We start from the raw sequence: 12500 nt of genomic DNA, 5'->3' as shown, positions 1-12500 counted from the left end.
GTTGCGCCCATGGCACATCGTCTCCAGAGTCTCCAACAAAACAACAAACAAAAAACTGGCAATATTCTGTTGAGCTAGATGACACATTGTGATTTAACTGTAACAAAAACAACAACACAGAGGTCTCATTAGCACCATTAAAATGTACAGTAAGTCAGAATTGTTGAAAACATTTGACTCCTATGATCTTCACTTGTGCCCCATGAAAACAAGACATTTTTAAAACACGTTGAATCATGAAAACACACATTTTAAACACGTTGAATTCTTTTCCAGAGAGTAAACATCAATTAAGTGCCGGCAATAATAAGCACTTTGTTGTTGCAATGTTTCATGATTCCTCATTATGCTAAGTATTGAACGAGATTAGATAAGTACGCCATGATCTTTCATTGCCTCAATTAAATCAGAAATCAGGTAAATGCAGAAATACTGTAAAAGAAAAAAGAGGTTTCACGCCCAACTGTCATATATATCTCTGTCTGTACATACATACGTAGGCCTATGAAGTGGGACCTTTTTCAAGTTAGGTTTTGGAAATTAAAAAGTGCTTCTTATTATGCCATACCAATACATTCTCACTCTCAACTCGTCAAACCCCCCCCCTCCCCGTCACGTCACATGACCACCAGCTCGGCACAGTAATGTGGAACGGGCCCACAGCTCGACTCACCGGTTAAGTTTAGACGAGCAAAACAACTTAATTGGGGTCGTTAGGCAACGAAAACAACGGTTGGGTTTAGGCAACAAAAGCAACTCGATTATGGTTATAGTTTGGGTCCGGTCGGGGTTCGAACCAGCTCTGTTGTGACCAGAAAGTTGCAGGTCGGGATGCCAACGAGCCTCAGACTGTCACTATGTTCAAGACTGCCTTCTAGCGGGTCGCTCCACGCGCAACGTCGACGTCTGACGGGACACGGTCACGGTCACGTGACTCGTGACTAGCCCTCGCCTCACCCGCACCGTTGATTTGTGACAGAAGGGGGCGACCTTTCTCTTTGGGAAGTGACGGCAGACCGGCAGGGGTTCCTAACCGAACGTCCGCTTTACTGACAGGTTGGGAGTGAGAACGGGTTGGCGATACGTATCTGTGAATAAAAGACAAAAACCATCCAGACTTATAGAGAACAAACAAAAAACAAAAAGAAGTGCACTTCCTTCATCAACCGCCAATAGGATTCAGAGGCAGCAGAAGGAAAAGCAAAATGCTACATGTGACATTATCTGTAGTAAATGTATACACAATATTAGTCTTGTTTCTACATTATGTGATGTCATGTGGTTGCTTAACGAAGGTTACAGTGAGAATGGCACCAAATGTGTAAGCCAATCAAATTCAGCGTATGAATAGAGAACCATTGGCTGAAATAAAGAGCATAGACCGACTGTACAGCATCGATTCGGAGCACCAACACGTGATGCAGGTGAACATGGAAGTCTTGCAGTAAACAGGCTTAACACCAGAAATTAAATAGAAACGGTTATGATCAGAATAAATAATCACAATCTCTTTTTTTTTGTTCTTAATCGTGTATATAAAACCAGTTTTAAAAAATGTCTTTAAAATGCTTCAAAGCACCATATCTCTTTACAATAAAAACCAACAGCGGAAACTCACAGTTAAAAAGCCCACAAACTTTGGTCTTCCTCATCACTTTGAAGGCAGAGATGAAGACAGACAAAGATCATAAACGGATATTAGAAAAGCACAACGTAAATGACGTATAAAAATGAGAGTAGAAGTTTGAATTGAGGTAAGGCAGAAGCACAGGGTGTTTGGAGTTTTCTGGTGTGTGTGTGTGTGTGTGTGTGTGTGTGTGTGTGTGTGTGCATCTATGTGTGTAACACATTGACTAAATGAAGCGATTGTAAGGGCCTGTGACTTGGGTAAGAGCATAAGGGGACACGGTGATGACGCCGTCCCGTGGAACAGTCCATGCTTGGCGGGTGGGAACTTTCGAGATCCTCCTCGTGTCCTCCGCCTCCTCCTCTTCCTCCCCCCCTTGGCTTTCCTCCATCTCTAGTCTCTGGGCCTCCTCTTCCCTCTCGCGCTCGCGCTTGGCCATCTTGGCGTCCCACATGGCCATGCCGTGGCCCGGCTCGTTCAGGGACTTGTGTTGGTAGAAGACCAGGGAGATGCGGGTGGGGTGGCTGCGGTCGGGCCTGAGGATCGGCGTGGTGGCGTGCAGCTCCTTCCGGGCGCACTCGATCATGATGGAGCCGTGCGACGGCGCCACGGCGACGCCGCCGATGTCGTTGTCCAGGAAGTTATGCTCGCTGTCCGACCACACCTCTTCCTGCTTGAGCTCGTCCGGCTCCAGGGGGGGCGGCGTCTGCGGGGGCGGGGAGAGGGACGAGAGAGGAGCGGGGCCGCGGCCCCTGACCTCTGCCCCGACCTCCCCCGAACTCCCGTGGAGTCCATTGAGCCGGCTATAAAGGCCCTCGGAGGTAGGTAGAGGGGAGAAGGAGGAGGAGGAGGAGGGAGGAGCGCTCCCGCTGGGGGAGGGTCTGCGCAGGGGAGAGCAGTGCACCTCTTTGGGCTCAGTTTTCAATGTGCGGGGGTGGTCACTAAGGGCATTGCAGGGAGGTCTACGTTCTGACGGGTCTGCAAACTGGCTCTTGGGAACACTCTGGTCACCGGAGCCCGGAGAGTAACCATTCACGGCAGCGCTCGTTGTCTTATAATTGAGAGCTGAGCCGTTCTGTCTGTACAGGAGGCCAGGCAGGCCCGGGTGGCCGGGGGAGACGGGGTAGCTGCTGGTGCTCGGGCTGTAAGTGCTGCTGGCTTGGTTCCGCCCAACACTGGCGGGTCGAGGCGGGAGTCGGTAAGAGCTGCCGCAGAAGGCCTCTGGCTCTGTTTTGAACGTGGGGGACTGCTCGGCAGAAGTGGTTTTGAAGGCTAAATTCACACACACACACAAAACACACAAAACACATCAGTTTCTGTTTATGTAACGATTTCTCAAACATTTATATGAGGCCGCAGCAGCCCGATAAATCTAGCGTCCATGATTTTATTCATAGGAAAAAACAAAACAATCAACATCCAGACATTTTGACCTTTATTATGGATTAAAATAGCCAAACACTGCGAGCAGTAATTTGGTTTTCCCACCTTTGTTGGGGGTCTCACTCTTCACTTTCCCAGGAGTGAGCGAGGCCAAGCTGATCTTCTTCAACTTCTCTGCTTGGGCCTTCGTACGGGCTTCTTCCCTCCTCTTACGGGCTGATTTCACCGGCTCAGCCAGCAGGCGCACCTAATGATTATAAAAAGTTGATCGTTTATTTCAAATGTGAAATATAGATGTGATTTGTGTCGACGAAAAACAGTATAATAGCATTTTACAAATGCTAAAAGCTTTTCTCTACAAACCCACCTCCCGGGGAAAGGCAGACAGGACCTGCAGAGCCCCAGTGTGGACCTTGGCCCACTGGCCTTCAACGCGGCCAAACTCGTCCCGGTCAGACATTTTGTACAGCGGCAGAACATGGAGCTGCTCATCCTCGGGGATGTTGCGCACCGCCCGGTTATCCTCCTTTGTCAACGTGCACACCTGCAAATGGACATAGACCAAATGTCCAAGTCAACCAAACGGTAGGTCATATATCCAATCAATGCCTCGTCAGCCAATATCCTCTAAAACAGGTTGGGGGAGCGGTCAGCAGTAGTTTTTTTCGAGGACGAGTACTTTTTAAGTATTTTGATCATGCTATACTTTTACTCTTGAGTAATCTTAATAATAGATATTCTACTTTAAATGTACACTGAGTAAATGAGTGAATTCAGATTGTTGTTTTGCACACTGCACTATGAAAACAGCACAGTAGCATTGGGGCAGCTTGCTAACAGGTCCAGAGTCACTTCTGCATTTAGGGTGCCCAAACTGCTGGCTCGTGAAGACTGGCCAATTGAATTGGACACGTGTAGACGATCAAATTGTAATGATTCCCATCGTCAGATTAGTTTAGAAATCTCAGTTTCATTTGACCCTGCTGATAGCCATGTAGCTAAATGGATGTACCGTAATGTGATATTGCTGCTAGCAGCTCTAGCTCGTCTGGCAAAAGCAGAGAATCGCCAAACTGAGCATCCCTGCTGCATCTGAACAAGCTGTTCAGTATGAAAGACAAGACAGACAAAGACAGGGACAGCTTAGCCAACACGTAACGTGCTGGGTGTGTGAAATGCATTAGGCTAAATAATTAAAATATAAAGCATTTTGTAAGTAACGCAAGCACACTTGAGTACTTTTAAATAGGCTACTTTTGTTTAACTCTTACTTGAGTCATTTCCTGGACGAGTAATTTGACTTGTACTTGAGTTAGTTTTCACTAAAGTAACAGTACGTTGTACTTGAGTAGGATTGGTCAGTACTCTTTGCACCTCTGCCTGATATAGAAGCAGAGCACATGGTGGCATAGGAGTACTCTCAACGCCAGACCCATGAGAGTTCTTATGCTGATATACTACGTTACTACATGTAGCTACTCCTGGTTATTAATGAGTCCACGATTCATACTGATGTCCACATTTAATATTTATTCTTCAATTGAGGTTTGAGGAAGTGATGCAGATTGTGTGGTGACACCGTGAAAACTAAAAGACAAACAAAAAATAGTTTCAACACAATGACAGTTTCAAGCATAAAAAGCCTAAAACAATAAACCACTATGTGTTTCTTATTTCCACATTTCCTTATAAACCCATGTGTAAACACAAAGCTCAAACAATAAGGAACAACACTCATTACTCTGCAGTGTTTCTACAAACACCTTCTTATAAACTCACGTATGAGCACAAAGCTTAAACAAATAAACAATTACTCTGTAAGGTAAGTAATCAAATATTACCGTGTTCAGCTGGTAACCAGCAGTAGAATATTATTCAATTGACGTCTTTCTGATCTCCGTTTTAACTTCTGGGTTATGAGATCACGTGACTGTCATTAAACTTGTTTATCAAAGAAAATAACAAAAACAACAGAATGAGTTTAACTCACAAAGTACCCAAAATTCTAGTAAACAAGGATGTATTATAGCTCCATAAAATATACTACTTGACGATTCCAAGAAAATCGCGGAAGTTGACTTCCGGTGTTGTCATGGCAACATGTAAACACTGGTCACATTGACAGCAGCTACAGTACACTTCCTTACGTGGAAAACAATGAGACGGACTGTTCAAATACATTCTTGTACCCTCTGTTATGTTGTAGTATATTATTTTACAAGCAAGACTATACCAGCAACAGTTTACTGTATAAGATTCACGTTAGTTCAGCTAAAACGGACGTAGGTTCATTCTATAAATTTCACCAGCAGGAGGCGACAAATCAGCGTCAGCTACACTACATGCTGCAGATCTCTCTCTGGGTCTGGGACACTTTCCCTCAGCCGGCTGGTTATGGGAGGGAACCGTTCACTTGGCCAGTCATATGCCAGTGATGGCTTCAGTCCTCTCCAATCAGTAACGACTTTGCGATCAGACGACACGGGAGGCGCAGCCCATTTTTCGAACCGCTCTCTCATCGGTGCTACGACCTGTCACTCATTCAATTTCAACCCGCCTTCAAAAACCAGCAGTGGCTGTGAAGCGGCACAGACTCACTTATGTAGTATGCGGAGCGCAGCGATTCAACGTAATATTTGAGTCTGGGGAGAGACTAGCATATGAGTAGCTTGCTTACCACAGTACTGCCGTTGTTCATGTTGTGCGTATCCTTGTGGGCGTGCGCGCAGAAGTCCACGCAGGCTGTGACCCCAGAGAAGGGTCGTCCCTCTCTCCAGCCCAGCCTGCAGCTGCCCCCTCCCTCCTCCTGGTCCACCTGGAGCAAAAAGTCATAACTTTTCAATTCACAATAGACGCTTTTAACTTGACAAACATTCTAAATGGCCCCTAGCTTCCTTCCTGTTGTACTGTTTGCTAATAGGTTGTTTGCAACCACGTAATTGCGATGACACTGATAAAGTCGCTGGGGGGGGGCCAGCTCTCCCAGAGCTACTCTGGAGAATGGAGAAATGTGAGTATGGAAGAGGGTTGGATGCCGCTCCAAGCTGCAGGTATCACCAGAAGATTGCAAAACATAAAGGATATGATCCATATACAATGAAGAGAAGCCATTTTTTCAACAACTTGTCAGATGTTTTGCGAGTGCTTTCCTATGTAGCCTGCTGCTGGTTGGCCCACAGCATGATCACATGGTTTGTAAACAAGCCAATGGTCATTGGTCTCGCCCCGGTCGCCATCTTGGCGTGACGTCACCTGAAAACATCCTATAGCTGACAGGGAATAAGCTAGGCTTCAAATGAAACGGTTGGTTGACAGTGATTTGACGAGGTGTTCACGGCGTGCGTGGACACCTCTTCATGTGTCATACCTGGTTTTGGAAGGCCTCAGGAGCAAGTCTCTGGTAGACCGGCCCAAGGTCGGTGGCAAGATTCTGAAGGTTGTTCTTCAGCTTCTCCTCCTGAACAGAAGACATCATGCTCAAATTAAAGGCAAGGCAAGTTGATTTGTACTATAGCACATTTCATACACAGAGGAAACTCAAAGTGCTTTACATCAGGGGTGTCCAAACCTTTTTGAATGGGGGCCAGATTTGATCATGTGAAAATACCTGGGGGCCAGCTACTTCTCATCATCATATGGGTAAATGGTCTGGTAAATGGTCTGCATTTATATAGCGATTTTATCCAAAGCGCTTTACAATGAGTAGATAGTCTACATTCACCCATTCATACACCGATGGCGGCAGGCTGCCACGCAGGGTGCCTACACACCATCGGGAGCAAGGAGGGTTAAGTGTCTTGCCCAAGGACACAGCGACAGCAGCTGGGAGGGAGCGGGGATCGAACCGCCAACCCTTGCGTCATTGGCCGACCCGCTCTACCTCCTGAGCTAAAGCCGCCCCTGGGTTATAAGAAAAAACAAAAACAAAAACGCATACAATACAATTGTACTCTAAGGATTTTGTTTACGGTCTGAAGAAAAAAAGAAAAAAGTTTCGCCTGTGTTGTTCCTACTTGGTGCTTCTGAGCTTGCTTGGTTAACCAACACTGTGTGGAGGGCCACAACTATATTTTGAGGGACAAGGCGCAGGCTGTTTAAAATCGGTTCAGGGGCCGCACTTTGGACATACTTACTTTACATAAAATGGATAAAGGGAAGAGAGCAGAGTGTTACAAGGTAAAATATAAGATCCAAAATGTCACAGTGCAAAACTATTACCATATTTTTTACTTTGTGAGAGAAATCATATGCAGCATTTATGTTAGCACTACTTCTGGAGCTCTCTCGTATCAAACATAAAGATTAGTAAAAAAAAAAACATAGTTGGATAATATTAAAAACCTCCAGAAATTTCACTTGAATTAGAGTTATTGGGCTCTATTCTCCCACAGGCCATCGGCGCTATTACGGGCCTTAACCGCAAAAAAACGTGCCTTGCGCCTGTTTCGGCAAGATAGCAATAGGCTTTAGGCTGCCAAATGCGCTTTAGGCCGAATGGGCGTGGCGCAGTCCCAAAGTGGGCGTGTCGGCGCTAAATACCAGCCTAGTCATATCTTGGGAGCTGGCCTACATTTAGCGCTTTGCGCTTTTCAAAAGCAGGCCTATTCTTTGCCTTCACTGCTTCTTCTCTGTCACCCTTCTCTCTCTCTCTCTCTGAGTTCCCAGCATGCATTGTGTTTCTTCATTTCGCTACTAAATAGCCACCAAATGAGCCAAAATAGATATAAAAGGTAGTTCTAAATTAATGTGTAATGGTAACACAGCCTGCCATTGTCAACATTTCAATATTGGACCAAATAAAACCTCGAAATGAAAACACCACCCTATGTGAAACATATATGTCCTCCTGGGCATATATATACCCCTTGTCGAGTTAACGTGATTTAGAGAAGTAACAGCGGAACGCGCTTCGGAACGCGCTTCTAATGGCATCTGCTATACTGTGATGTCCGTCCAATAACTTGGCCCTATTTCACATTTAGTTTTACAATAAAAACACATTTATGCAATGACTTGACATAATGTAGGGTATATTTATGTGCATCATCCTTCCTGCAGCAGGCGAGAGAAAATGATATCTTTCTGGACAAACTTTCACCAATCTAATAGGCTATATTTTTCTAGCTGATGCATAGAACATTATTTTCACTTTGATCTTGCTATAGTGTAGCGTATTTACATGCTTGCAGTATTGAAACTGCAGTTAGATTGGTTTGAGAAGCATAATAATATGGAATAATAGCCTATAATGCAGACAGACAGGCTGGATGAAGGGAGGGGGGGGGGGGGGGGCAGAGCGTTTGGCTTTCGTCTGGTTTTGCGGGATCACTGGAATTGGAGCTAAAAAGGCAAGCGTGCGATTCGTTTATTGCACTTATCCAATGAGCATGACGGTGCATAATTTTACGCCTAAAAGGCGTGGTTGTAATGCTTTGGGCTGCATCTAGCGCCAGCACGACAATATCAAGTGCGCCTTTCCACGCCCACTGCTTTGATCTGCGCCTGCCGCTCGGCCTAGAAACTGCGCCGATGCAACGATAGGGGCCAGAATGCCTACAGATGTAATTGTCATAACTAACATTTGCCACTGGGGGGCAAACTGTTTGGCCAAAGTCTGAAGCACCAAGCCTATATTATAACTGAAACTGCAGAGCTACAGTGAAACTGCAATACAAACACTGAAGCACTACCTCTTGAATGTATGCAGATTTAGCAAGAGCTCCAACCAAGATAAGGATAAGGAAGGAGAAGCTAACATACTAGATGAATTCTTTGAGATTCTAAAGCAGTGGTTTCTGACCTTGGGGTCGTGACCCCAAGGTCAGGGGTCGCCTGGAATTCAAATGGGGTCGCCTGGAACTTATTTTGCTTTAACACAATTTAAAACTACCAAAGGATTAGGCCCACATGTGAAATTCTTATTTGAGTTCTGAGTTAAAGTCAGGATTCTGAAAATAATGTTAGAATTCTCAGTTTAAAGTGAGAATTCTGAAACTCAATTCTGTAAGAAAAAAGTCTGAGAATTCTGAGGTAAATGTCAAAAGACTTCTGAGATTAAAGTCAGAATTCTCAGATTAAGTCTTGAATCCTGAGAAAAATGTCAGCATTCTGATTTTAATGTGAGAATTCTGAGGAAAATGTCAAAAGACTTCTGAGATTAAAGTCAGAATTCTCAGATTAAAGTCTTGAATCCTGAGAAAAATGTCAGCATTCTGATTTTAATGTGAGAATTCTGAGAAAAAAGTCACCATACATGTTTACATGTGAGTGTGACTTCATTGATGATCGATGATTTTTGTGACATCAAAGTGGGGTCACACAAGCCAAAACAGGTTGGGAACCCCTGAATCTAAAGGATGATTTCTACTCGCTCACCTCCTCTGGGTAGCCTCCGAGCAGGCGGAACTTGCGGGGCACTTTGCTGCGGGCGAACTTACAGCCGTTGTAGTACATACTCCAGGAGCAGCCGAAGGAAAAGGAAGCGCCACAGGTGTCTGGGTCCAAACCCTGGCACGCACAGGTACGGCTGTGGAGAAGGAGGGGGGGTGAAAAGGGGGAGGTGCTTAGGGTCCCTACTAAGGATGAACTAAAGGAACGACTACAGCTGAGGTTATACATACAAGACTATTCCTCCGATTTTAGCTACAATTCCCAGTTGGGCAGTCTGTCTTTGTCTACACTGGTCTGCAGTTGTTGTGGGCAGTTGGCATGGCCAGTTGGCACCAACATGTGTAAGTGTATGATGGCTACAGATTCTAATCATCACGTGTGTGACTTCCATGCTTGGAAGTTGGAAACCCTCATTCGTGTTTGGCTTGCACCTGTGTTTGCCCTGCCTTTTCGACACAAAATGGCGCCCGTGAAAAGGGTCTATGGGGTCAACACAAAGCGAACCCCTGAGCAGATAGATACTCACTCTTCGTTGAGGGCGCAGCGGCGGTCGGTGGGGGCTCCGTAGTGGCAGAGCGAGTCTGTGAGCTCCTGGTAGAGGCGGTCGGCCATGGGCCGTGCGATGCCCTCCCACGCCAGGATGAGGATAACGAGCACGGCGTTCTCACAGCGGTGCCCCGCCCGACGACGCACCAGACACAGCAGCTTCTCCTCCTCACTGCCACGCCGGACCACCTGGATACACACACACACACACACACACACACACACACACACACACACACACACACACACACACAAACAAACAAACAAACAAACAAACAAACACAAAGAAGCATGGTTTATAACATGTATGAGAAGCAACAGACTATGGCCATTTTTCAGGTAAATGCTAGTCTCGCTGGCCAGCCTCCCCTCCCTTCCGTGAGAGGAGTCTGCCGGCGCAGGTCTCCATAGTGGGATTGCGATGGGCGGCGCTTGGCGGCAGTAGCCTTGGAAAATAGTTTCCAACAATCCAACTTGCCATTTTCAGCGTGTAGCAACGAGCTAGCGTGTAGGTTTCTGCCGTTAGCTTGCTAGCTAGTTAGCGTTGTTGTTTTCACTGTGGCGGCAGGGCACTGTTTACAGCGACACACAGGGAGGAGGGAGCAGAAGCCGCTCTGATTGATATGGTCGGAGCCAATGACAGAGCTTGTAATAAGCCGGGAGCGGACATCCGGCAGCCACTGAAACAGTCGCTCCAATGGGAGAGCAGCTGTAGAGCAGGGGAGGGCTTATCCCAGCAGCCTGTTTCCATGCAGCCAGATGACTCTCACGGAAGGGAGGAGAGGCTGGCCAGCGAGACTAGGTAAATGGTAAATGGACTGCATTTATATAGCGCTTTTATCCAAAGCGCTTGGTCAAAACCTGGCTTTTGGCCAACGTAAATGCCTAAGCAAAGTAGCCTACTGTTGTTGTTATTGTTGTTGTTGTTGTTATTGCAGCCGAGTTGTCGCTGTCATTGTTGCTGAATTTCCTTTCTTTTTACTAGTGTTTTTTATCGAAATATGTGCATATTTATCGTTTGTAATGATTAATTATTGGTCAGTTTTTACTGTCTGTGACGGCCTAGCCATTCAGACTGCCGCCATCTTCTTCTTCTTCTCTGCCACAAGATCAAGGACCACAATGGAAACAAGTCTGAGACTTTATTGTGCTTATCCTTGTCCATTTTTAAAGCTATGATGTATTTTGTATTGCTTTTCAATTGCAGAATAAAATAAAATAAAATAAAATCAAACCCATTCACACACTGATGGCGGCCAGCTGCCACGCAGGGTGCCATCGGGAGCAATTTGGGGTTCAGTGTCTTGCCCAAGGACACTTCGACATGCGGACTGGAGGAGCCGGGGATCGAACCACCGACCTTCTGATTAGTGGACGACCCGCTCTACCTCCTGAGCGGCAGTCAGGACACTATCAGGACAAGACACTAGCATGAAAACTAACAGCCGACACTTACCCATTTAGCTATTGGACACCCCTGGGAACTCTTGCCTTCTTTTCCAGTGTAGACAACCACTTCCACCCTCACGGCATTCCCTTTAGCACCATACCTGTACACAGCACACACATCATACAAATCATCTGCACTATATGCTATATAACACACACATAGGAGGAGCTCTCCCTGTACCAGCGCTGGAAAAAATATGAATGGCGGTGAACGGAGAATAACGTTACTTTTTTCAACATTCAAGATTCAAGATTTATTAAGTGTCCCAAAAGGGCAAATTGGATTGCAAAAAGCGTAGTACAAAGTACATACATAAAAACAAATAAGACAAAAAAAACATTGTAAAAACAGTCTAGAGCAGCAGTTTAAAGTGCAACACAATAGTTAAAGTGCAAATGACAACAGTAGCAACGATCTAAAGTGCACAGTAGAGATATAAAGTGCATAAAGTTTGATCCCGTTTGAATTGGGCCACGGGGTGCCAACGCAAATTCTGTCAATTCAAAACATAACTTTGCATGTCAAGAAAGTCGCAGTTTGTCGTCAAACTGAAACGTAGGGGTTCGTTTCGTATAAAAACGACATGTTTTGGCATGTCGCCGGTCTTCAGCTTTTTGCCGGTAGAGAAAGTGACGTCACTTAGGCGACAGTGTGTGTGTAGTCTTTCTGATTTATAACTTCTAGTGCAACAGTTTGGCGACAAACTGCGACTTTCTTGACATGCAAAGTTATGTTTTAAATTGACAGAATTAACGTTGGCACCCCGTGGCACAATTCAAACGTTATTCTCCGTTCACCGCCATTCATAGTTTTTCCAGCGCTGCTACAGGGAGAAAAGCAGGAAGTGACGTTCACTTTGCCTCTCTATATGCCATATAACACACACATAGGAGGAGCTTTCATACAAATCATCTGCACTATTATGCTATATAACAGAAGAAACAATGTTGCATTACCACCCATACCAGCATGAACCAATCAAACATGTGAGCCAACACCTGCAGCCAATCAAATGCACAGACTGCAGTAATCTATCCATGTAAACACAGCACAGCACAGCAGTCCACAGTGTTCAACACATATCATATCATTTGACTGTGGAAA

General features: G+C 45.6%; 2 protein-coding genes across 2 annotated transcripts in view; one reads left to right on the top strand and one right to left on the bottom strand.

Annotated features, from left to right (window-relative positions):
- The window catches only part of LOC310796326 (transmembrane protein 150A), a 243518-nt gene that overhangs the window by 24136 nt on the left and 206882 nt on the right, over positions 1-12500 (top strand). The window lies entirely within an intron of this gene.
- The window catches only part of tet1 (tet methylcytosine dioxygenase 1), a gene marked incomplete at its 5' end in the record, with an annotated part of 59448 nt that overhangs the window by 2401 nt on the left and 44547 nt on the right, over positions 1-12500 (bottom strand). Inside the window, 8 exons of the mRNA XM_083658254.1 lie at positions 1-2854; positions 3116-3257; positions 3378-3554; positions 5688-5825; positions 6378-6467; positions 9386-9536; positions 9927-10135; positions 11403-11496. The exon at positions 1-2854 is cut by the window's left edge and continues 2401 nt beyond it. Of these exons, the coding sequence (XP_083514380.1) occupies positions 1854-2854; positions 3116-3257; positions 3378-3554; positions 5688-5825; positions 6378-6467; positions 9386-9536; positions 9927-10135; positions 11403-11496 (2002 nt within the window). The 3' untranslated portion in view covers positions 1-1853. The remainder of the gene's footprint in view (positions 2855-3115; positions 3258-3377; positions 3555-5687; positions 5826-6377; positions 6468-9385; positions 9537-9926; positions 10136-11402; positions 11497-12500) is intronic.

This window comes from Poromitra crassiceps (genome assembly GCF_964638095.1).
Source record: "Poromitra crassiceps genome assembly, chromosome: 22".
Lineage (NCBI taxonomy): Eukaryota > Metazoa > Chordata > Actinopteri > Beryciformes > Melamphaidae > Poromitra > Poromitra crassiceps.
Note: the sequence above shows the minus strand (reverse complement) of the source record. Positions and strands in the feature narration are given on the sequence as shown.